Source organism: Dermochelys coriacea, chromosome 11 (assembly GCF_009764565.3).
Source record: "Dermochelys coriacea isolate rDerCor1 chromosome 11, rDerCor1.pri.v4, whole genome shotgun sequence".
NCBI classification, from domain to species: Eukaryota; Metazoa; Chordata; order Testudines; family Dermochelyidae; genus Dermochelys; species Dermochelys coriacea.
The window spans coordinates 52,962,458-52,988,301 of NC_050078.2; the positions used below are offsets into that span (position 1 = coordinate 52,962,458).

At 38.4% G+C, this 25,844-nt stretch overlaps 1 protein-coding gene across 1 annotated transcript in view; it reads left to right on the plus strand.

The window, feature by feature from the left end:
• Positions 1 to 556: 556 nt before the first annotated feature.
• ANKAR (ankyrin and armadillo repeat containing) overlaps positions 557 to 25,844 on the plus strand; it is a 51,314-nt gene continuing 26,026 nt past the window's right edge. Inside the window, 18 exon segments of the mRNA XM_043505465.1 lie at positions 557 to 1,469; positions 3,315 to 3,951; positions 6,043 to 6,480; positions 6,967 to 7,130; positions 8,463 to 8,578; positions 9,509 to 9,689; positions 10,474 to 10,693; positions 12,065 to 12,106; positions 13,823 to 13,867; positions 14,439 to 14,646; positions 15,576 to 15,784; positions 18,895 to 18,999; positions 19,649 to 19,893; positions 20,133 to 20,301; positions 22,972 to 23,077; positions 23,079 to 23,212; positions 23,403 to 23,552; positions 23,644 to 23,802. Of these exon segments, the coding sequence (XP_043361400.1) occupies positions 3,354 to 3,951; positions 6,043 to 6,480; positions 6,967 to 7,130; positions 8,463 to 8,578; positions 9,509 to 9,689; positions 10,474 to 10,693; positions 12,065 to 12,106; positions 13,823 to 13,867; positions 14,439 to 14,646; positions 15,576 to 15,784; positions 18,895 to 18,999; positions 19,649 to 19,893; positions 20,133 to 20,301; positions 22,972 to 23,077; positions 23,079 to 23,212; positions 23,403 to 23,552; positions 23,644 to 23,802 (3,289 nt within the window). The 5' untranslated portion in view covers positions 557 to 1,469; positions 3,315 to 3,353.

The following is a 25,844-nucleotide window of genomic DNA, read 5'->3' on the forward strand; positions in this document are numbered from 1 at the left end:
GGAAAGAGTCTAGAGAAGTATTCATTGGAGGAGTAGAGCAAGGGAAATTTAGAGGCGTGAAAGGTTAAGATGGAAGAAGTTGGTTTAGGATTTTATTGGGGGATTAAGAGTGCTAGGAATCCCAGCCCTGAAAAAAGGCTGAAGTTAGAGGTTGTGGAGAAGCCTGCTGACAGGCTAGAGTAGGAAGAAGTCCAGGGAGGCAGCAGCAAGGAGTCTGAAGAATGCTGGTTATAGGATCCATGGACGGGAGCCCCCTATAATGGGAGGGCTTTTGTTCCCCTCCTAGCTGCTGGGGAAGGGTGTGAGTGAGACTCCCTGCTGTAGTGTAGGGGGTAAGATTTTAAAGCCCTGAGAAGAGTTGAGGGTCGAAGATCAGAATAAGGACAGGGCCCGTTACTGGTGGTCTCTGTTACCTTAGAATCAGTAAAAAGAAAAGGAGTACTTGTGGCACCTTAGAGACTAACCAATTTATTAGAGCATAAACTTTTGTGAGCTACAGCTCACTTCATCGGAGTGAGCTGTAGCTCAGGAAAGCTTATGCTCTAATAAATTGGTTAGTCTCTAAGGTGCCACACATCCTCCTTTTCTTTTTGCGAATACAGACTAACAGGGCTGCTACTCTGTTACCTTAGAATCAGTGGGATTAAGCATGAGGGGCCAGAGATTTGAGTCCTGAGAGGATGCTCACAGCGCTGCAATAGGGGCGAGCCAAAAAGCACTAGATGAGGAGAGCCTGCTGGGCCACGCCGAGCGGCCAGGGCGGGCTTGGGGGCAGGGCTGAAGGAGCGCGAAGTGTAGTGACTCCAGTTTACGTGTTCTGCTACTGGCTTCAGAGTGTTAACAGGATCCCTGCATTCAGTGAGTCTGAGCCACAGTTATTCCTGCTGCCACTTGTTTAACTTCATCAGAGATTAACGGGGGTGATGTGCGATCAGGAATAGATTATTCGTAACGTTTCTGTTAGTCACAAGGCCAGCGTCGCCCCTCTGAGGGTCGCTGGCGGAGGCCGCTGGCAGGGTACGGATTCAATCAGGAGCGGGCAGAAGCTGGTGCCCTGATTTAGGAGACTGCACTGGCAGCTGCCCGGGTGGCTGGGATGCCCCCGCCCCACTGCACGAAAGGGACAAGCCTGCGCTAGCCACAGCGCCCGCCGTAACGTGGAGCCTGGCGCGCAGCCCCGCCTCTCGCGCGCGCTCCCCCGCGGGCACGCGCGAGCTGCGCTTCGGCCGCGCGCGCGGCCCACCCGTCGTGCGCGGCGCCCCCGCGGAGGTTGCCAAGGGGCAGCGGCGGCGTCCCGCGTTGCTAACGACCCCGCCAGGCCAGGCGCCGCGCGCCTCTCCCGGTTGGACCCCGGGACCTCCTCCCTTCACACGCTCCCGCCACGACCGGCCAGAGCGGAGCCTCACCTCCCGGGCGGCCCCCTATGGAAGGAGGGACTTGGCGGCTGCTCCCACCTCGCTGCTAGGCAGGTGAGCCGGAGAGCGCGGGCGGGGGCCGCTCTGTGCTGGGGACGGTGCTGTTTGTGTCCCTGGAGGCAGGGGTTGCCAACAGATACCTCATTAAGGCACGCAGATGCCTCCAAATTGGTTGCTCTTTTACCCAGTGCCCAACTGGCCTGTGGAACTCATTGCCACGCTATGATGGCGACCGAGAGTTTCACCGGGTTCCAACAGCAGCTCAGTGGTTGTGTGGATACCAGTGGCTGCAGTTACAATAGCGAACAGTACCAGTAAACACATTTTAGAAGGTGTATACATCTCCAAGCTTCCACGCATTAGCCAATTTCTAAGTGTTGAGGGTTAGGAGGAAATTTCCCTGGGAGCGGATTATCCCGGGAGGTTTGCTCCAAAGTTTCTTGCACTTTCCTCTGAAGGAGCTGGTACAGGTCACAGTTGGAGACAGTATATTGGATGAGTGGTCTGATCCAGCGTGGTTTCAGAGTAGCCGCCGTGTTCGTCTGTATTCGCAAAAAGAACAGGAGGTCTTGTGGCACCTTAGAGACTAACAAATTTATTAGAGCATAAGCTTTCGTGAGCTACAGCTCACTTCATCGGATGCATCCAGTGTGGCAATTCCTATGATTTATGTTTTCTTTAATCTTTCTGTTACAGTATTTATTTTTAGAGGTTACTTGCAACAATAGTAAATTCAAAATCATAAATTGAAATGTGATTTTTTTTTTCCCAAGAGGGATTTTCTTTCAAAGTCATGCCCCCCCCCCAATTTTTAGAGGATTATTAAAAATAGTTTTGTCACTCGTAGGCCCTGCTAGAATTACACTGCACTACCTATTGGGATCTAAATAATCTCTATTTTTTCAGTAGGTGGTTCTAGAGCTTCTGCGCTTCCAAAATTAACATTTCACCACTTGCTAGGTTTTCTGGATGTAGGATTTCTCTTTTAGGATACTCAAGTGACTGTCTATCTGTGATCCTGGGCTCTGTGTAAGACAGGACTTATGTCCTGAATATGCAGGGAGTTACGATTCCATAAACAGCTTGAGTGAGCCATATCCTACAGGAAGAAGGATTAGCATGTAGAAAGTGAGAGTTCAAAGGACAATGTGGGAATGAGTGGTTTCTTGTAGTGTTCAAGACTCTGAGTAGGAAGAAGAGGAGAAATGATGCGTTTCTTTTACATCATGCAAACCTGGTGGTCCTGTTTATGAGATACATAATAATGTACACCTTGGGTACTAAATGGTGTTTTGTGTTTGCTCTGTATTAGAAAACACCATGTGACAATTTGAGAATTCATTTGCAAGTGTCCTGTGCATTACAAGTAAAGACATAGTCCCTGCCCTATAGGGTAATCTGAAAGAAAGAAATTTAAAATGTTGACATTTAAATTATCATTACTAGACTTCACCTTCAACAACCATTTCAGAGTGATGGGGCAGTCACACTTGCTCACAGCTATTGTTTCAGGCTTTCTGTAAATATCAGTACATTGGTTTGTACTTTTTCACAATTGAAGGTTGTTTTTCCGGCCATAAGGGTCATAGTGTTTTTTTTAAATGACATCTTAGATTCTAAAGCGCAAAATGCCTGGCTCCATGAATACATTTTTTTTTTTTTAAGTTCACTTGGTTATTGCAAGCTGGCCTAATCCAGTCCTTGGATATCCTAGGCATAATGAAGTTCTTGGTTCAAGGAAAATAATATTTTCAAAGATGTGTTGTCTTGAGATAGCTTGGAACACCTCATGTATGCTGTAGTATATTTTAATCTTGTTATTAAAGAAACTCATTTTTCTTATAAATATTAATACCTAATTACAAAACTATTATATTGTTTGTCTTGTCTTTCTTTAAGTATTTAATTTTTAACACTGCAGAAAGGAACTATTGAAGAATGCTGAGGTCTGTCAAAAAAACATTACTTAGAAATGAACAAGCGGATGAAACAACCTACTTAGCAAATTTAGCAGTACAGAGAAATGCCAGTGCCTTCTTTGACAAATTTGACCGAAGTGAGTTACAGGAATTACTTACCACTACCTCATTTAGCTGGTTGGCTTCTAAAGATGACCTACGCCAGCCATTAGAACTTCCCAGTGGACTTATGGGTCAGCTAAAAAACATAAGTTTCCCGACTGCAATTTTGCTAGCACCGGTGATGCCAGATGTACCTTTGGACTGTAAAGAAGTTCATCAGATTGTGAGAGAATTGGCTGTAGGAATTTACTGTTTAAACCAAATTCCTTCCATCAGCTTAGATTCCAATTACGATCATAGCACTTCTTGTCAGCTTCCTCCAGCTTACATTGACACCAGAATTGGACAAATTTTGATAAGTGTTGACTACATGTTAAAAGCACTGTGGCATGGTGTGTATATGCCCAAAGAGAAACGTGTCAGGTTCTCTGAATTGTGGCGCTCCAGTATGGATATTGATATGGATGGGAATCCTCAAACAGAAAAAAATATTTTTTCAGAGTTTTGTTCAGCTGGTGAGTAAAAAAACAAGTTATTTCCTGCTGGTCTTTTCAGCCATTATAGCCCATTTAAAGAAAAATAATCTTACAAGTGATAAGTACTTAGCATATTCCTAAGAGTTAGGGGTCATTATCCCAAAAAAAACCCAAGAGATTGCTGGACAATATGAAAAGTCATCAAATTGTAAACGAAAAGAGAAAGATTTCAAAGATCTTTTTTTCAAAATGATGTTGAGGCACCTATATTAAGAGGCTAGACTTTCAAAAGTGGTCAACACTCTGCAGTTTCCTTTCAGGAAAGTTAGAGCTGCTGGGTGCTAAACCCTTCTGAAAATGTGGCTCTAAATACTTGGAAAAAAGTTTGTATGTATTTTTTTTTTACAAAGGGGTTTTTTAGATCATAAACTTTGACTTTATTAATAAGATTTTAAAATTAGCTACTCTTTTAATATATAACAAATAAGACTTGGCTAAAATAAAAAAAATCTTCTAAACAAAAGACAAAAAGCACCTTAGAGAAATCCTGTGGGTCTCACAAATATATCTCAAGAACAGCTGATGGTAGAGATTGTTAATCAAATATAGAACCAGGTCATTGGTTAAAATCCAGCTCAATTTTGTATTGATTTAATTCGGCTCTCAACCTTTCCAGACGACTGTACCCCTTTCTGGAGTCTGATCTGTGTTGCATACCCCCAAGTTTCACCTCCCTTAAAAACTACAGTACATGCTTACAAAATCAGACATAAAAATACAAGTGTCTCAGTGCACTATTACTGAAAAATTGCTTGCATTATCATTTTTACCAAATAATTATAAAATAAATCAAATGGAATATAAATATCATACTTATATTTCAGTGTATAGTATATAGAGCAGTATAAACAAGTCATTGTCTGTATGAAATTTTAGTTTGTACTGACTTTGCTAGTGCTTTTAATGTAGCCTGTTGTAAAACTAGGCAAATATCTAGTTGAGTTGGTGTACCCCCCTAGAACAGTGGTTCTCAAAGCCGGTCCGCTGCTTGTTCAGGGAAAGCCCCTGGCGAGCCGGACCGGTTTGTTTACCTGCCGCGTCTGCAAATTTGGCCAATTGCGGCTCCCACTGGCCGTGGTTCACCGCTCCAGGCCAGTAGGGGCTGCAGGAAGGGCAGCCATCACGTCCCTTGGTCCGCGCTGCTTTCCGCAGCCCCCATTGGCCTGGAGCAGCGAACCAGTGGGAGCCACAATCGCTGAACCTGCGGACGCAGCAGGTAAATAAACCGGTCCGTCCCGCCAGGGGCTTTCCCTGAACAAGCGGCAGACCGGCTTTGAGAACCACTGCCCTAGAAGACCTCTGCCTACTCCCGGGGGTCCACATACCCCTGGTTGAGAACCACTGATTTAATGTCATTACTCTTTGGTGGCTTATGAGAAATTAGTTGGTGTCCTTAATTGAGTTCCTAGTGACAAGTATACATATTACATAACCATGCCCAATGTTGGCAATAATCACATGATCCAAATCCTATTAAAATCAATAGGAGACTTTCCAATGACTTGAATGGGAATCAGATCTGGTCATAACTGGCAGTCTCTGCAGAGAGGAACTCTCTCTCCCCTACTGGTAGTCCCAACAGAACAAGAACCAAGGGAGTGGGGATGGGAGTAGAGGGAGGAGTGTGCTACAGCCACAGCTCTATTGTGTAGCTAATTAGAGGGCTTCATTTTTCCAGGGCTGTCTATTTAGCATTTTCATGAGCACTAAATTACTCAAGAAAAAGATAATCTGAAAGATGGTGCTAGCAGGATGCCCAGTGTATCCACTAGAACACTGAGGGAAAGGAACAGCTCTTACAGGGAAATTCCCTAATTCTCCCCACCCCCATCCCCCATAGTTAAACTGTAGTCGGATTTGATACGGTTTTGTATATAACAGCAAGTGATGTTTACTATGTTAATATAAAGATAAGTACATATTATTCTGCAATATAAAAAAATATATATTTGTCAGAATTAAACAGTTGTATTAAAATATTTTTGACAGGCACTAGTGGTTTAAAATATATTTTACTTACATCCAGTAGCTGTATGGTTATTTTATTAGATTTTTGTGTGCGTGATGCAGGTCTAGTTGATCTTTCCAATGAACCAGATTTTGAGGGAATTTATGATGAAAACATGAATGAAGATCCAACTTATGACCCTAACAGTGCACAAGAAAAAAGTCTCTTTATGCAGTATGCAGACAATATACTACTTAAGTTGACATTTGGTACTATACAAGTTCAGCAGCATGAAAACGTGTGTAAATTTGATGCAGCATATGGGCTTTCTAATTTGATAAGATTGACTGAGGATCACCTTGACACAGTAACGTACCAAAGGTTGCAGCAGAGGCTAATTCTTCATCAAAAACTCGTGAATAAGCACTTAGAGAAAAAAGCAGAAATCCGCAAGGATATTGAATATCTAAAAATAATGAGCTTTCTGATTCCATTTTTACTTGGCTTAAAAAGAAAGATGAAAATTCCAAATGTAAATCAACTTCTTCAACCATATTCAGGTAAACAGCTTATAAAAGACGGAATAATTTTAAGTTTTTATTTTCAAATTGTATATTGTTCGTATAATATTCAGTTACAGTACTTTGAAAATTATTTGACCATGTATTCTGAAAATTTTAATAAAATTTTAATTATATAAGAAAGTGAATGTCTTTTAAGTGTGGAGAAACTAGTATTTTGTACATTCTAAGAGTAGCAATTGCAAATAACTTAATTCAAACTGTGATAGATAACTTGGATGCTCATTGTGTACAGGAAGCCAAATTCATCCCTGATGTAACTCTGTTGAAGTCTGTGAATCAACAGCGCAGTTGAACTTGGACTGGAATATTTATTCTAAAATAGTATTACACAATCATTTCTCAATGAAACACACTAATATGTAATTGCTTAGCACCTAAGACTTTTAGATAGCATTAAGAAATTAATTATATTTTAGTACTTTAACCTTCTGTACTGCTCTAAAAAATGTCCTCTTTTTGTAGATGATAAAGTTAAGACTGAACGAGAATTTCCTCCATTTGTACTTGGGCCAGATTTTAAATGCCAACATTTTCATTACATAAAGAATGAGTATTTTCATGTCCATGGAGGAATTGAATTTGATGTTGGTACACCTTCTGTTGAGGATGTTTCAGAAAAGATTAAGGTTTTGGTTCAGTATCTTCTCTATGATTTATGTGTGTGTACTTGCAGCTAATATAGTATAAGGTAATAGTGTACTTTTGTTAAAAATACCAGTGAGAGCTAAGGAAATCATGTGTTCATGAAAAGTGTTATCCTGCAGATTGGTAAGAGAAAATATAATAGAGCCAGGCTAAAGTAACAGTGCAATACTTCCTTATAGTAAATCTTCAGTGTCATCAGTTTACTAGTTTGTAGCACAACTGTTATGTATATTAACTTCAGCTGACTATACAGAGTGCATAATGCAAGAATTTTCAGGAAGTTAGGTTTGCATATGAGGGGGGAGAATGACACAGTGTTTCTCCTACTCACCCAAAAAATATACACATATTCACACATTTCTCTTTCACCAGTTCCTTTAGTGTGGCTCTGGTTCCAGTTCTCAGTCTTCAGCGTACTCCCATCTGCATCTTCAGTTTGTCAGGAGTTGGGAGCTCTCTGATTTGCAAACGGGCTAAGTCAGTGCATTATCTCCCAGAATTATATCCTATAGAAAGGGCTTCTGTCCAATAGCCTCAGTTATCACCGTAATGTGAAATCTTAGCTCCATTGAAGTCAATAGGTGTTTTTGTCATTGACTTTTGTGGAGCCAGTATTTCACCATTAGTCTCTACTGGACTTTCAGCTGTGAGGTCAAACATCTACTGATTTTAGATAATGGAATTCAGTTTGTTCTGAATCAACCTATTGCTCCAGAGCCCCATCAAGGTCCCCATGCCATTTTCAGCTTGAATGTTCTTCACAGATATGATTAGTACTATAGTTCAGGGGTCTAACAGGACAGAAGTGAACATACACAGAACAATGTTTGCTGTTTCTACCTTCTGTGATTGGTATCCTTGGTTACAGAGGCAGTATTGCCTAAAGGATGCATAGAATGCAAGGGACAGATTTCTCCCTGTGCAACACAATGCATGGTATTGTATCATGGCCCCCTGAGAGGAAAAATGGCAGTTAAAAGGGCCAGCAAAATCCATTCATTTCACAAGGATCAAACTTCCTGTCTATATTAAAGAGAGAGTGTGCTAGGCACAGCCATTGCATCCACATCCAATATCAAGATCATTCCCTCAGTGAGACTTCACATTCGGTGTGGATTTAACTGTCAACAGTCTCTGAAAGCAGTCTCTGTGAGTAGATGCATAGCGATCAGATTGGATTTCAGCTTGTATGTTTGACATAACAGACAAAATTTAAGTGACCCTATGGATCTGGTCAGTTTTTAGCCATTCAGACAACCACTTTATAAATGTAAACATTACAGTTGGTTAATATAACAATTATTTTGTTCTAGGCCGTCTTTGATGACATACAGAATTGTGCATCAAACCATGTAGCCCAGTTGTTAAACGTGAATATACCATACAGAGAACATTACTCCATACCAACTATGGAATTTGATGGAAAGAGGTAAGGAACATGCTGCATACTGTATATTTAAACGATGTAAAAATTGCCAAAGTGATAGTCTGGTTTATTGCTGTTTTCAAAACAATTATTGATTACTTGAACCTGCTGAATATAAATGAAAGAAATCACAGTTGTCAAGAACATCAAGTCTGAGTAGTGTTTGAGAAAATGTGATCTGATCAAAATTTAATTTTAATAGACTAAATAATGTTCTGTTTAATATATTAAAGTAATAAAGCTAATTGAGTTACTTGATTAAATTTATGTGTAAACACAATTTTTAAAATCTCATACTCTAGCTTGCAAACGTTGGTTAAGGTTTTCTTTAAATTATGAAAAATTCTTAAATTCTGTAGAAATATAATATAAAACTAGTATTCTGTCTCAGAAATATTGTTCCAAGACCATAGGAAAAGAAGCATGTTTTAAACCCCAGCAATTGAATAAATTCACACAACTGTATTATAAAAATTAATGTAAAAGTGCACAGTCTGAGGAAAATGTTTAGTTTTTAAAATAGTTATTACATTTTTGTAATATTAGTGTTCTGTAGGAGAGAATTTTTTAAGGTAAATATTCAATAGTTTTAACTAAGATGTGTTAAATTTGAAATAAGTGTTCTCAGCTATAACAATTACTGAAAAATTACAATGTTGATTATTCAGACATGTAAAGTATAATGATTTTTTGTTTATATATTTTATTAGTCTTCTGTCAATGACAGTACATTGAAAATATTTTTGTATGTAAAGACACAGAGCCGGGTCTTCATTTGGTGTAAAGTGGTGTAGCTACAATGAGGTTAAAGGTACTCTGACAACTTATACCAGCTGAGGACTTGGCTGTGTATTTTTAATTTTATATATAAAAGCACAAAGTACACAAAAGAGCTAAAATGTTTCTGTTTAAGCTTCTTTGTTTTTGTTACAGCTACTATGTGATCTCCATTGAATTGGAAACTTTTTATCAGCAGCTATATAAGACCCCATGGTGGGGAGCCCTAAATGAAATAATAAACACTCTCAAGCCTAAAAGGCTTCCATTAACTGATATCCAGTCACTGGAGCAATTCAAGAAAAGATTTGGTTATAAGAAAGCTATTAAATGCAAGGTATCCTACTTACTGTATAATTGTTTTTCGGAAAGTGCATTTATACTTTGGAAACTGACTCTAAAAATGGTTTTATGTTGAATGTCTCTCGATGATTCCAGAATAAGTTTGTACAGTTTACAAGTAAAACAATGATTTTTTAATAACTGCCAGTGCTGCAGATTCCACCTGGAATCTAACAGTTAAGCTGTATTCTCTGAGGCTCATGTACATCATCAGTGATGATTCTGCAGGCAAAATTGTAGCTTCAGTAACATCTTTCTAAACCCACTATTCTCACATTCTGTTCTTATTTATACATGAGCAACCGCATTCCCTTTAATGGAATTAAACAAGTATAACAAAGGGCAAAAATTTGACTATGCACTTGTGACTCAATGGATTGCCTTATGCATTATCAACAGAACAGAATAGAAATCGGCTTACTCTCCTATTGTACATCTCTGATGCTGCAGTGTAAACAGGAGTAAAACGTAATCAAATGTTGTTGTTTAGTCTCAAGTAAATAGATGTGATTCTGAATATATGGGGAGCAGATCCGTTGAGTAGTATGCTGCCATTTTTAAATAGTCATTTTCAGGGTCCAGATCTCCATCTGATGTAAATTGACACACATTTATTGAAGTCAAGGGAGTTAAGTGGATTTACATCTGCTAAAGATCTGGCCCTCAGTATAGATCCACAATTTAAGAATTGGAGGTTGCCTCTTCCCAGTGTCTCCTTTTCCAGTAAATGTTTTATTTCTCTTTGACATACTGTCTATTATTCTATTTACTGGATTTAGAGTTTACCTTATGGTATGAAGTCTGCTGCTGAGAGAGGACTATCTGCTATCTTCCATACTTTTTGTCGTAAAACATCTACTTCCAGTCTCAGTGTTGTAGATGAATATGGTTATGCTCTTCTCCATCATGCTTCCATACACAACCGTGTGCCAATTATCTGTCAGCTGATTAAATCTCATTTGAATATCAATCAGAGGCGCAATGTGCACTTTAACCAGGGTAAGATATGATGTACATATATGTCGGGAAGCTATGATTGTGGGGCTGCATGTTCCCTGTCACTTCCATCACCAGAGGGGAGCTCTCTGGTAGGGGGAGTCATGGAAGGAGGGAATACCAGAACAGTAGAATGTTCCTTCTTTCTAAATTCCGTGAAAGCCTCTCTGCAGGAATTTCACATAGATCCAGATTTGTGAAGTGAGAGGCAAGAGGCTGGGGAGGACATTAATTCTATATCTCATTCTCTCCTCTTCAAAAACCCTGGAGTAGAGCAGTGCAAATTACTGCAGGTTGAATTCCCATTAATTTACTGGTCTGTGAAATCTACACCTTCTTTGAGCATTTCCGGACATTGGCAGTTGGGGGAACCCATGTGGCTGCACTGTTTCTTTTGTTAGTTACTGCAAGGAGCCAGGGATGCCATGTAGCAGTATAGAGGAAAGAATCTTTCATGTGGGTGGCCTGTGTATCTAGCAGATCTCCAAGATCCGTGGGATTGTAGATACACAGATTTTTAAGACTACTATGATCATCTTGTCTGATTTCTTGCATAATACATTTCACCTAGTACAGGGGTTCTCAAACTGGGGGTCAGTTGTGAGGTTATTACATGGGGGGTCGCGAGCTCCACCCTAAACCCTGCTTTGCATCCAGCATTTATAATGGTGTTAAGTATATAAAAAAGTGTTTTTAATTTATAAAGGGGGGGGGGTCGCACTCAAAGGCTTCCTATATGAAAGGGGTCACCAGTTCAAAAGTTGGAGAACTACTGGCCTTGTAATTCCTACAGTGGAGGACATGATTTTTTCCTACTACATCAGTGAACACTATCAAGCTCATGAACTGAGGTTGACTCAGAGGACTTTTAAGAAAGATATGCAATATAGATTTAGAGACTCTGAGTGATGATGAATTTATCACTGAACCCCTGACCTCTTCTGTGGTGGGGAGGAAAGGGGAAACAAATTCCTCTGCACTGGAATAACATGTTGGGGAGTATGGGCTCCAGAGTATTTGTGGGCAACAGTAAAGTTTCCCTCCCTAGAAATATTAGAAATCTTTTCTGTGACCACTCTTTGTTTTCTTTCTGCAACGTATAGTATAGGACAAAATATGCTTTGCAACTAATTTTATAAATGTATCAATCTCTCTTTGTGAATTTCAGCCTGTGCTTTTACAATCGTCACTAACCAGCTTTTCAGTTTCTTTAAATTACTGCTATAAGGTAGCCCTCTAAGATTCCATTTTGCCTGATTTATGACATGTATAAAAATATCATTAGAAATATATAGAATTAGAGTATATCCAATATATGATACTATACAAACACGTAGACTGTAGCTAACAAGCATAAATATATTTTTGTTTTAGGAAGACGTTCACAGAAGAGTGAGACTAAGGGGGACAGAGCTGGTAATTAGTACATTAAATATTATGAGATCTTTTAGTATATTTTGTTATAAATATACAATGTAAGCAAAAAAGAGTTCATCTCAAGAAAGAGAAGATTTGACATTTTATGAAAATTAGGATGTAGAGTCTACTGGCCAAGTCTTGTCTCTACTCAGCTTTACTGAAGCAAAACTCCCACTGAAGCCATGAACTTTGACTAAGTACATTAGGATTTTGATAGGTTTCAGAGTAGCAGCCGTGTTAGTCTGTATTCGCAAAAAGAAAAGGAGTACTTGTGGCACCTTAGAGACTAACAAATTTATTAGAGCATAAGCTTTCGTGAGCTACAGCTCACTTCATCCGATGAAGTGAGCTGTAGCTCACGAAAGCTTATGCTCTAATAAATTTGTTAGTCTCTAAGGTGCCACAAGTACTCCTTTTCTTTTTTAGGATTTTGATGTAAAAGAAGAGGAAGCTGAGTGGGGGATGAGCACATGTAACATGGGAACTTGGAAGACTTGTTCAGAGCTCTACTTAAAAGTGTCTGTAATGCCTTCATCAGTAGTAAACTAAGTTCCAGCCATGAGAAGGCAGTCCCAATATATGATGTCTCATGATTACTGTCACTGGGATTTCATGAAAACATTAGAGGAAAGCTATAGGAGCTGCACTGGAAAATTCTACATTTCACTTGTCAGCAGCTCCTATCTTCCACAGCTTCAGTCTAGGATATAGGTTTCATATTTTAGAATTCTTTGGCTTGTCATCTGCTGTGTTTAGGAATATATGAAAGATAGTTAATTCTTCTCTAGAGCTTGGTGTTTCAGTTCTAAATGAATAATTGCTTTGCTTTGAAATCCAAAGCCAATGCATTCAATGTGATCTTTACTGAGGTAGTGAAGCCTTCTTTTAAACTATCCAGTTGCCTGACTGCTCTTTAAATTTTTCAGAGAAATTTCTTGATATAAGTGATCTCAGTCAGTTCAATGAGTTTTGCAAGTTAAGAGGCTGAACAGCCCTTTATATTCCTTTTCTTTAAGAAAAAGGAGATGGAGTGCAGACACTTATCCTGCCAAGACTGGAGATCCATTAATTACATAATGGATAAGTTCTGTTTTTATAGGTCTTATTTTTGGAAACTGACTACTTCCTGACTGCTGTTCATATTATTTATTCCTTGATACATTCCCAATTCAAAGCTAATATAAGTGGTTTGAACTCCACTTAAGTACATCTTTTCATCCTTTTTATTTGACAAAGGAACTGATAGTTAGGAGCATTAAGGGACTATGCCTTCTCTGCTGGGGTGGAATATATCCCCTAGTGTGTGGAACTGTAGTTGCCGCATAATTCAGAAACCTCAATTCTAAACCCTACTTCCTTACTGAAGAGTCTCCAGGTGTGGGAAATTCTCCAGTGGACAAACAGTCTCTGTAGTTGTCTCTACCACCTCGCTACAGCCTCCGCTTTCATGAACTGTGCTATAGACTTTGCCTTTGGTGGAACACAGATCAGCATCAGTTTTAGAAAAAAAGTATACTATGACCCCAATCCTTCATTAGGCTCCACACAGCCACAGAATCCCTATTAAAGTTACCTAGGTTTCTGTAGGGATCTGGTTGCATAGCACAGACTGGAGACTGTGGGTCTGTGATACTACCTGTAACAGTCCTTGGTCTGCCATGCTTTCAGAGTAGTGCCAAAGTATCTGATTATGTTAAATATGTTGACTTTCAGGAAAATCAAATTTGCAAGAAAAGGAGACCTCTGGGGAAAGAATTGGTGAGTGGTAAAGAAATCCAAATATTACCTTTATTATCTTTACCTATGCAGCATGTGGAAGCTTGAAAGATTACAGCTAAGGAGCAGAGAAATGGAATATTTTTATTAAAACTAAGGCGTTCATACTTGCAGAAAATGGGTTTCCACACTGCTTAAGTCTGTCCAAGGCTTTGGAAGCATAGGAGCATCAAGATTTTTCCATGACTTGTGTGGGATGGAAGGCAGGATGTTTGTTTGTTTTGTTTGTTTGTTTGTTTGTTTGTTTGTTTTTTCAAAAGTATAAAAGACTATATTATTACCAATGAAGTTATAACTTCGGACATCTTTAGTTTTAAATCTGTTGATGCATTCGGATGTTTTCCTTTTATCTCAAAAGCTTCAATTTGATATTAAATCAAGATATTGTAGAGATGAATAACTTATTCAGTGATTAGAATGGCATGAAAACAGTGTTGATAAAACTGGCAAATAGTTATGTGGAGATTTTACATCCTATTTTGCAGGCACAATTTAGGTGCATCACTTTGAAAATTATGTGCATTATATCCGCTTTTTTATATATATCCATTAGTTTTAGGTCCTACTGCTTTACACCTGGCAGCTCAGTGTGGATCCATTGAAGCACTTACTTGTCTTCTGGCCCTTAAGGCAGATTATAAATTACCTGATGATCGAGGATGGATGGCTATACATTTTGCTGCATTCTATGACAACGTTTCCTGTATCACGGTTCTCTATAGGAAAGACCCAGATCTCCTAGAGGCTGAAACAACAGCTGAGTAAGTCATTAGAGTTTTTATCACTGTGATGATTGGTGCTTTATCATTCAAACAATACAATGTGCTTGAAAAACCACAAATATGGCCCCTCTCCTAAAATTTCTGTCTTGCCATACAAATGTAGCCCTGTATTGGAAAACGAATTAGCCCTTCCAGAATGAGGAGTTAAATAACAGTATTTATATGCTCATATACATGTCCTTAATTGTATGGGAGCAACTCCTTTGGCTTTAATGGGAGTTATATGCATTGGGGACCCATTGTCTTGAGGCTGTACAACTTTAGTGTTGTTATACTCATGACTGTGAATTTCTATTTCTCATGATGCTCCTATGCTTTGGGTGTGTGAAGGAATGTTATAAGCCATAGAAATTCAGGACCTAATTTTGCCATCTAATAGGATTGTGCAGCTTCCCCTCAGGTCAACAGAAGTTACATTTCTGTATGAGGTCACAATTGGGCCCTCAGAGTCCTGAGACGTATTTAGGCTATAGAATAAAATCATTGTTTTGTGGGGAAAAAGAAGAGGAGACCTGCTGAAATCTTGAAGATGCACTCTCAACATCATTCAGTCATGATACTGCACAGATATCTATCATTGAGAAATATGAAAAGAAGGACCTAATGCAATCTCAGTGGCAATCAGTGAAAAAACTACTACTGACTTAGTAGAATTTGCTATGACCACAAGGGAGCCTCAGCTAAGTCAGAAATCAAATGAACAATTAAAAATCAAACAAGCAGAAACTGCAAATCCAAGACAGATGTGTCTGAACATCGAGCTTGTGCATTCACATCCTCATGGATTCCATTTTTGAAAAATAATAGTTTATAATCAGCTGAAATAACTATATAAAATAAACTTGTTCACATACTTTGTATTTTATTACATATTAATTTATACCACAATATGTTTCTGTGTTCCATAGATATCATTCTACTCCACTATTGCTTGCAGCCACATCTGGAGCATTAGACACGCTTCAATATTTGTTTTCTCTTGGTGCCAGCTGGAAGAAAACTGACAGTGAAGGAAACAATATAATTCATTTAGCAGTCCTATACTTTCACACAGAAATTCTCAAGCATCTAATACAGCTAGATAATCCAGATCTTCCAGTTTGGAATACTCTTGTAGGTAAGCACATATATTCTCTCTCACATAAAAAGTCTGTGTATGATTCATTTTAACAAGTGGTATTTTTCCCTAAAATTGTGAAAATATCTATAGTTAATGTACTTCTCAAACCAAGCTACAAATAATGAAAAATAGAATTTTGAATGTTTTGTGGCTAAATTGTATCTCTAGCTTTCCCTGCGAAGTCCATTAATTTGAATGGAGTTGCAGATGCGTTACTGAAGGCAATCTGGTCCTTAATTGTTATATGATGAAAATAATATAGTTTCTATTTTTAGCATGCAGGAACTAGTACTCTTCATGCAGCAAAAATAGCTTTCTTTTGATACTATTTCAGTTACCATTGCGATCACTGTAGCTTATTTTTTCAGACACCTGTTTCTTCTACTGTTTTCAGCCCTTATCCTTTTTTTTTGGGGGGGGGAGATAGCTCAGTGGTTTGAGCATTGACTTGTTAAACCCAGGGTTGTGAGTTCAATCCTTGAGGGGGCCTTTTAGGAATCTGAGGCAAAAATTGGGGATTGGTCCTGCTTTGAGCAGGGGGTTGGACTGGATGACCTCTTGAGGTCCCTTCTAATCCTGATATTCTATGATTCCATGAAACACTTAAGCATATGCTTAATTTTATCCATGTGAGGCTTCATATTGAGCTCAATGGGACTACTCAAGTGTTTAAAATTATTCACATATATAAGTGTTTGTAGTATCAGGACCTTTGCATGTAATTCAGAAAGACATATTTCCAGCTTCTGCATTACTGAAACATACCCAGAAATTTATTATTTTAAATTGCAACTTTACAGCCTCCTTTTCAAAACCATTGGTGTATCCATATAAGTACATCTGCACTTACTGTACATATAAATAACTTGGTACTTATGTGTGCAGTTTTCCAGTTGGGATGCAGAGAAGGAATTTTGCAGGTATACCTTTTACATCCATGTTTGAAAATGAGTCGCCTTCTCTTTCCTGTTTTTGCATAAAAAAGTTCTTTGGCTATCATTGGGTTTTAAGCACACTTTATAGTCCTGATCTTCCAATGAGATTCACACAGTGATTTCTTATGTCCACATGGAGTCTCACTGTTTTCAGGAGGGCTCCACATTACCACAATGTTCTACCCATGCAAATTAATTGCAGGCTGACTGTCAGCCCCTGACTCTCTTAACTTTTAAAACTGTAAATTCTGATCCATAGAAGAAATGGCTTTCTTCAAGTATAATGTAAAGGGAATTGCCCTTCACCTAGTAATGATCTCATGGGGCCAGATCTTCAGCTGCAGTTGAGGTACGCTGAGCACAGTTGAGGAATATGGAGAGCAAAGACCCTCTTTATACTCCCCTCATCCTGGAGCTGCTGAATACTGCCTTAATCTGTGTCAGCTACCAATGGGGCCATTATGGCAAACAGGGATTCCTAGATACAGGGAATCACAGGCCAGACCTCCAGTCCCTAACCACAGCCCCAACACTGGCAGGCAGTGATATAAAAGCTGCTTTGACAGTTGTACACTACCTGAGTATCCTTATATGTAGGGGAGACCAGAGTTACTTGATTTAGGTCCGTTTTGCTCTAGATGAGGGCAATTAACTCCAATCTGGAATATAATGAACAAAGAGTTGAGTATCCATCAAGTTATCTCCTTATACAGTAATGGTTTCAGTTGCTGCTTCTGGCATCTGTGCATAAGGGTTGCACAAAAGACAAACAAGGCCTTACATGCGATTCAAAACTGTTCCCAGTTGGGGCATTTATTCAAATTGTGATTTCATTTAAATAATTTCCCTTTGTACTTATACATGTAATTAAATAGCTTTGCTTAGAATTAAGCAGGTCAACTTTACATCATAATATGCAAAGAGAATAAATACTCTACAGCTGAAGTAATATTAAAGGAAGATTATATGGGACATTCAATTTAATCCCTGCAATGGCAGTTCATGATTTTACTAGGTGAGGACATTAGGAAGAGGATTAAGATGGGAGGATATATTTGCTTACAGAAGAAGCAATGCAAGCAATGTAATAGAAATATAATGTTAAAATGAAGCACTTATCACATTATCTTACCTCTCCACAAACCTTTCTTCATTTAATTTGTGCTAGAGAGAATGTAAACAGTTGCCCATACCCTCTAAAATATTTTTCTAAAATATTTTTGAAATGAGAGATGTTCTGGTAAATATTGTTAGATTTGGAGCCTGAAATAAATACCAATAAATACTAATGGTCAACAACAAACTGTTCCTTTGATTATTTATGTAGAGAGTGCATATACTTAATCTGGCTGCTGCCATGATATAATTTTTAAAATAGACTGCTAAAGTGGACTACTTGCTATATGCAAAGACACACAGAAAACCAGTACGTAGCACACACATTAATGTAATGTTTGGATTCCCTGATCCTATGGTTATTTTTGAGAATATAGACCATTGATCATCAAACTAAAAAGTAAATATGGATATATATATAACATTGCTGGGAAGAAGGCAGTTATTAGGACTTGGAAATCATCTTAAATGTTAAGTACAGGTTGGCTATTTTAAATTTAAGCCATAACTGAAAGTTTTATTTAAAGATAAATTCAGATTGTTTATATTGTTTCAAGTGCAATCAGAGTAAGAACATTTGAGGGTTGCAGAGAATTCCCATTGACAATAATGGAAGTTTTGCATAGGAGGGCCTTGGTACGAGAGAACTCCTAACTAATAAGAGAGTTTTTCCGTTATTGTGTATCTCATTGTAACAAACTGGTATATGTGCACACACATACTCATTCCTATCGTAGTACTTAGCTGCCAGTCTGTGGAACAGCACTGTAAACTGGAGACTTTTTTTAAAACTATGAGCTCCAACAAGGATTGTTTTTCCTGACCCACATGGAAACATATGTGGGGTAAAATACAGGCGCCAATGAAGTCAGTTAAATTTGATGGAACCAGGATTTTTATCCCTGAATTGGTGTATCCTTACGATAAAAGCTATTAAAAGAACAACTAAAAAAGTATGTTATTTTTAACGTCAAATAATCTCTAAAGTTCACATTCAATGACAGCTGTGTTTTTGTGAAATGAAAATGTTTTTAAAATGTTTTACATTCCCAACAGAGATGTTACAGTGTGAAGATGCTACAAGGCCAGAAATGGCAGTTAGATCCTTGGAAGTTCTCTGTTTAGCAAAAGATTTCTACTGGAAATGCATTTTGGATGCAGGTGATATAAATAGCATAGCAAGTGTACTTGATTTTATTTTAACATCTTAAAGCTATAAGTTTTTGTAAAATTAATTGTGCTGTCATGTCATCATTCATTATCAACAATACTAGTGCATAAACAGTCTCTCCAAAGGTGCTACATTCAGCAAAACTGTGATAATTTCAGCTCAGTTCAAAACAGAACGTTTAAAATATTTATTAAATGAAACCCTAACATAGGTCACAAGTGTAAAAAAGATACTTGATTTGAAGGATAGTTTCAACAACCTGAAGGAAGGCTTTAAAACAGGATTTAAAGAGTGAGGAGAAGTAGTAAGAACTGACATAAATATAGGTCTGGCTGGGGCCTCTAGAATAAAAATGCCTCTGCATTGGCTTAGTCCTTGTTCATTTGGCAAAAGTGGTATTTTTATTATATGTCTGGATAGTTGGAATGGCATTTCCATTAGATTATAATATTTGTAGGTGGATTAAATTTTAGGCCTTGGCATGTTAAGTGTCCCTATCATTTGTTTTTATTTTTGAAATTACTAAAATATATCATGTAATTCTTATAAACTCAATTTAAAATAAACAATAAGCAAACATGATATTGGATGGTTGTCACACTGACTATAATAATGGTTTTGTTTTCTTGTTTATTGCAGGTGCTATCCCTGCTCTAATCAATCTGTTGAAAGGCCAGCAGATCAAGCTGGCATGTATAACATCAGGGGTGATAAGTAACGTTTCACCACACATCACCATTTCCAAAGCTTTAGTCGAAGCAGGAGGCATTTCAGTATTAATTGAATTGTTGGGTTCTGGTGAACCTGAACTGCAATCTCGCTGTGCTGTTATCCTATACGATATTGCCCAGTTCGACAATAATCAAAATGTCATTACTGAGCTGGTGAGCCTAATTCAAGAACTGTTAATTATGTTCACATTTTTTACTTTATAAAAGGACTGGATTTTTTTAAAAATCCTTTGCTTTTCCAATATGAGGTAATTTTCATAGTTGATTAAACCTATTTGACATCTTTTGTTCCATTCATTTATATATACTGTGAGGCACATGGAATGTAATTGCAATGGCTCTTTCTTTGGGATTGTTCCATATTACGTCCATATGCTTTTTTCCTTCTTTAGGGTGGAATCCCTCCTTTGGTAAATCTTTTGAAAATTAAATTACAGGATTTGTTAGTTAATGTAATAAATTGTATCCGGGTGTTATGCATTCAGAACAAACTCAATCAAAGCACAGTGGAGGAACATCAGGGTATTCCAGCACTTGTTGAGTTTCTAACTTCACAATCAGGTAAACTTTTAGTTTTACATGTTCATTTAATAATCTTACTGTAGACATTTGAAAAAAAGGAAACTCTCCATATTAGTAATGGTTTGAGTATTATTATATACTCCTGGGGGAATTCTGCAACAAAAAATTCTGCACACAGTATTTTCAAATTCTGCAAAATTCTCCATGTTTTATTTGTCAAAATAACATAATCTAATCACACCAGTTTCAGTTATTATTGGTCATTTATTTCAAAATACCTGTCAGCAAGTATGTCTAACAATACAGACAACAAAAAAGATTCAGGAAATGTTTTTTGACAAATAGATTACTTAGTAGGCATATTAATACAGAACTCTGAGTAATAATTCATTTAAACTACAATGCAGAACCTTATTTCCCGCACCTCTCAGAAGCAGTGCAAAGCCTTGTGGGGAGTCAGGGATAACAGGGGAGCTGAGGGAGTGGGAAGTAATTGCTGTGAAGGAACCTGGATGTGAACTTGGAGGGTTGTTGGGTAGGGGTGGGAAAAGTATGGAACAGGTTTTTTGGGAATGGGTGGGGAGGGATTGTTAGGGATTCCCCCATGCAGACCCTGGCTTATCCCTAGCCTCTCCCATTCAGTTGGGTACATCTGTCCTGGTCCCCGTATGTCCTTGCACCCCCTGTCCACATGTGTCTCTCCATCTCCACTCAGACACCCACTCCCCCATCCCCATGTGGCCCTGCCACTCCCTTCTCCATCACCATGTGCCCCAGTGCCTCCACTCCCATTCAGCCCCTGCCCCACTCTGTCCTCCCCCACTAGCCCTAATCAGCCCCTATCTGACTCCACAGCAGTACAGTACTGTCTGTCTTCCCATAGCCCTTGTCTCCTGACCTGGCCCGACAGGCCAGCCACTGTGAAGAAGGCAGGTTCTCTCTCTTCCCTAGCTGGCCCAGAGCTGCTGCTCTGTTCTATCCCCACAGTGCCCTCAGGTGGGCAAAAGGCAAAACTGCAGCAACTTTCCAGCCAAAGTTATTTTCTGCTGAGGCTGCTTTGTTTTAGTGCCATAATGCCCTCTGGTGGGCAAAAGGTGGAACTGCAGCAACTTTCCGGCAGAAGCTTTTTTCTACTCCAAAAAATAAAAATATGCATGACTCATTAATTATGCAAGTGTGCAGTGGTGCAGAATTCCCCCAGGAGTAACTGTTTTTGCTATACTGTGTAGGGCCTGATCCAAAGCCACTGGAGTCAGTTGAAAAAATCTGATTGACTTCAGTGGGCTTTGAATCAGGCCCTTGTTGCCCATATTAATGTTTTGCTACTTAGACTACTTTTTCACAATATTTCTATGCAAGTTACTTTAAAATTGCCTTCAGACTGTTAAATTTGTTTACAAATCAGGCTTTAATACAGAATAATTTGCAGACCCTGAAAGAAAAAGACATAGGAAGGTAGACTGGCAGGGAAAATTCTATGCTCAATTCTACCCTGTGCAACTTAATTGATATAAGAACATAAGAATGGCCATACTGGGTCAGACCAAAGGTCCATCCAGCCCAGTATCCTGTCTACCGACAATGGCCAATGCCAGGTGCCCCAGAGAGAGTGAACCTAACAGGTAATGATCAAGTGATCTCTCTCCTGCCATCCATCTCCACCCTCTGACAAACAGAGGCTAGGGACACCATTCCTTACCCATCCTGGCTAATAGCCATTAATGGACTTAACCTCCATGAATTTATCCAGTTCTCTTTTAAACCCTATTATAGTCCTAGCCTTCACAACCTCCTCAGGCAAGGAGTTCCACAGGTTGACTGTGCGCTGAGTGAAGAAGAACTTCCTTTTATTTGTTTTAAACCTGCTACCCATTAATTTCATTTGGTGGCCCCTAGTTCTTATATTATGGGAACAAGTAAATAACTTTTCCTTATTCACTTTCTCCACACCACTCATGATTTTATATACCTCTGTCATATACCCCTTAGTCTTCTCTTTTCCAAGCTGAAAAGTCCTAGCCTCTTTAATTTTTCCTCATATGGGACCCGTTCCAAACCTCTAATCATTTTAGTTGTCCTTTTCTGAACCTTTTCTAATGCCAGTATATCTTTTCTGAGATGAGGGGATCACATCTGTACGCAGATTTGAGTGAAGTTGCATTGGTGTAGAATTTTGCTCACTATTTTTTTCTTTTTCATACTTCGGTTTTCATTTATAACAACCCAAGGCATATGAGAACAATTTCTATATGTACAATTTAGACATGGGTGATAATACAGTATTAATGCAACATTAAGGGTAATAATTTATCTGCAAAAAGCTTAGAAGAATTGTTCTCCCATGTCTTGACCTGTAAAATATTTTCTTCTTGCAAGGTTTCCATGAAATCAAGATAGTACTGCCTTGTGCAACCACCTAGTTTAGCCTACATTAAAGTTCTCAAGGTCACATTAGTGGTGTGGATGACATTTTTGGGGCATCTGACAATCCACAGCCTTACGATTTAAATTTGAAGAATATCCAGAAGTCAGAAATGACTAAATGTTTAGTCAGCATTTAGCTATCTGTATCAGTACGCTACAAGTGTATTAGCCTAACATCTCTCTGAAATACAGTTATTACTAATCTGAAATAAAATCTTCTAAGGAAAAAAAAAGAGAATGTTGTTGATTCTATCACTGTTTGACTAATACTTTATATATTTAAAGATGTACTACAGGCTGTATCTTCAGCAGCTCTTGCAGAACTTGCTCGGGGGAATGAGAAGATGCAGGATGTTATTGCAAATGCAGATGCAATTGTCCTCTGGTTGACTTCTCCGTGGAAGGAAAGTCAGTGTGCAGGTGAAAGGTGCTATGGCTATAGAAGCACTGTCGGATAACAACACGGTATACAGAAACAGTTTCTGGCAAATCAGCAACAAAATATCTTTTAAAGCTCTTGAAGGCAAGAATCATTTTGCATTTTTATTGTTCTCAAGTCTTAAATCAATTTGTTCATTATGAAAAAGCGTAAAATAGGCTGAATTACTTGGCATAATTGGAAAACAATTAATATCATGGAATAAAATGGTTTTAAATGTGTAAGGCTTAAATTCTGCTAGTGAAGGAAAAACTTTGCTTTTTTCAAACTTTCAGGCATTCACTGACCGTTAAGGAACAAGGTGCTATAACTTTGTGGGCACTGGCAGGACAAACACTGAAGCAGCAAAAGTTAATGGCAGAACAGATTGGGTACAACTTTATTATTGATATGCTTTTGTCACCATCTGATAAAATGCAGTATGTTGGTAAGATTTTGTTTGTTGTTTTGCATAAATTTGCAAATATTGGACAGTTTATGGAGGTTTTTTAAACATACATTTTTGCTTGTTTTGGAAGGAGGTGAAGCAGTCATAGCTCTTAGCAAGATAGCAAACTCATCAAAATCAATATGTGAAGGGGATGGAATTGGCCCTTTGGTTCGATTGTTGAGAAGCACAAAGATAGAAGAGGGCACACTCCTGAGTGTCATCAGAGCCCTGGGGACCATTTGTATTGGTTTGTAGAATTTCTTATGTTTTAAGTGTTTTTTTAAAAAACAAACAAACAAACCTTAAGTGGTTTTGAATGGGAAAATGCAAACCAGTTTGAAACAATATCAATGAAAGAAGAAAATATTTTATTTAGTATTAATATTAGTATATAATTGAAATTAACTTTTCAATATAAAGAAAAATCATTTGCCAAGAACAAAATTCTTACTTTATGCATATATTAAACCTTTTGTGTACATTACCTAATTTTGTCATGGTACCCCTGTTTGAGCCTCTAGCATGCCTATGAAATGTCCACACCGCAAAATTGCTTTCAGTGATGGTGATTAAAATGCCACACTAAACACTATGCGGTCCTTCACCTACCAATTTTCACCACTGTAGTGCCAATGTAGACAAATAGTTTTTGGTGTGCAGTCCAACAGTGAAATAATTTTCCTCACTCCAATCCCCATTGCCACTACTTAGATGTACTTTCTGATCTCCTATATGGGATAAAAGGTTCCCAGTAGGTACTTTACTATAGAAATTTCCCCTGCAACAAACCATTGTTTAATCTGTAGTTATTTGTCAGCAGAAGCTACTTTTCTAGCATTGTTATTATCCCATAATTGGCTTCTCTATCGTATGTTTCAGAAGAAGCTTCTTATGAGCATGCTGCTGCCAGCTGTCTGGGTCGTGGGATCATCTGGAGAGATAGTTCAGCTGAATTCTGTGAGATTCAGAGAACCTTGGTTTATGACTGGGTGATGGAATGGCTTAACAAGTAGGCCATGTGCTGAGTTTGGCAAGCAGTGCCATGACAAGACTTGGAGTACATCTACATTGCAGTTTTTAAAATTCATGGCAGCGAGTCTCTGAGTCCACGTCTAAAGACTTGGGCTCGTGCTAAAATGCTAAAACAGCAGAGTAGACATTGCGGCACTGAACCTGCCCCCCAGCTCCAGCCTCAGCCCGAATGTCTACACTTTTGTTTGTAATAGCGTAGCATGAGCCCCGTGAGCCAGAGTGTATAGACCTGGACTCAGAGATTGTGCCATGGGTTTTAAAATACAGGCTGATCATGCACTAAAAAAGGCACTGATAACAGTCAGTCCAGTGAAAGGAAGAGAAAGTGTGTGCTGCATTGTCTCGTGAATTCATATAGAAAGGTCTAGTACATGGAGCTGGTTACTCCTTGATGAATATGTACATGAACTTGACAACATGAAATATTTTTAGCTGCTGGTCTTCTCTGGCTATCCATGAGTTCCTGCTTTGTAATTCTCGTCATATCCTGCCTGGCTGTTTTTTATTACCCTTATTTGTTGTGCCACATCTAAAAATTAAGAATGTAAACTCTTTTGGGACTGCAATCTGACTTGGGGGTATTTTAAAAATAAAAATATGAATTTTATGCCAACTTATTTCCTTATGGTGTATAAAAAAGGCCTGAACAGTTTTTTTTTCTTGTTTTCATCCTCAAAATATCAGAAATGTCAAGTCTTGTCATGCCTGTTTTTGTTGGAAGACTTTGATGACCTAAATATGCGATTGAGTGCTTTCGCCGCCCTTAAGTGAAGGTGTTGAATCCTTAATAATGGCATATTTTCTTTCATATTTAAAGTGGTGTTAACAAAAAAAAAAGCCCCACGCCAAAACCAGTGCCTTAAAAAGTTTAAATAAAAATCACTTCCTATTCAGTTACTCAAGTTTTACTTGTACAATTGCTCTGATGTAAAATCTACTAGTTCTCGAACATCCATAGAAGGTTTCTGAGGTGCACAAAACCTGAATTTCTAAGTAAAAAGCAAAGGGGGAAAAAATACTTTTTTCCACAGGAATTGCCTCCCTTTCAGGACTTTTTTTGTAGATCATAAAGAAGAAAAAAAGGCACAAAACCACTCTTGGTTTTTGTTTTGTGTGTGGCAGTTTTCCTTTAAAGCAAAATGTTTTTTACAGCAATGTATTATATGTCCACAAAGTTTAATTGTCATGCCGGATGATTGACCTGACAACCGTAGAAAACCACGTGATTCCATTCTAATACTATTTCTATGAGAGAGT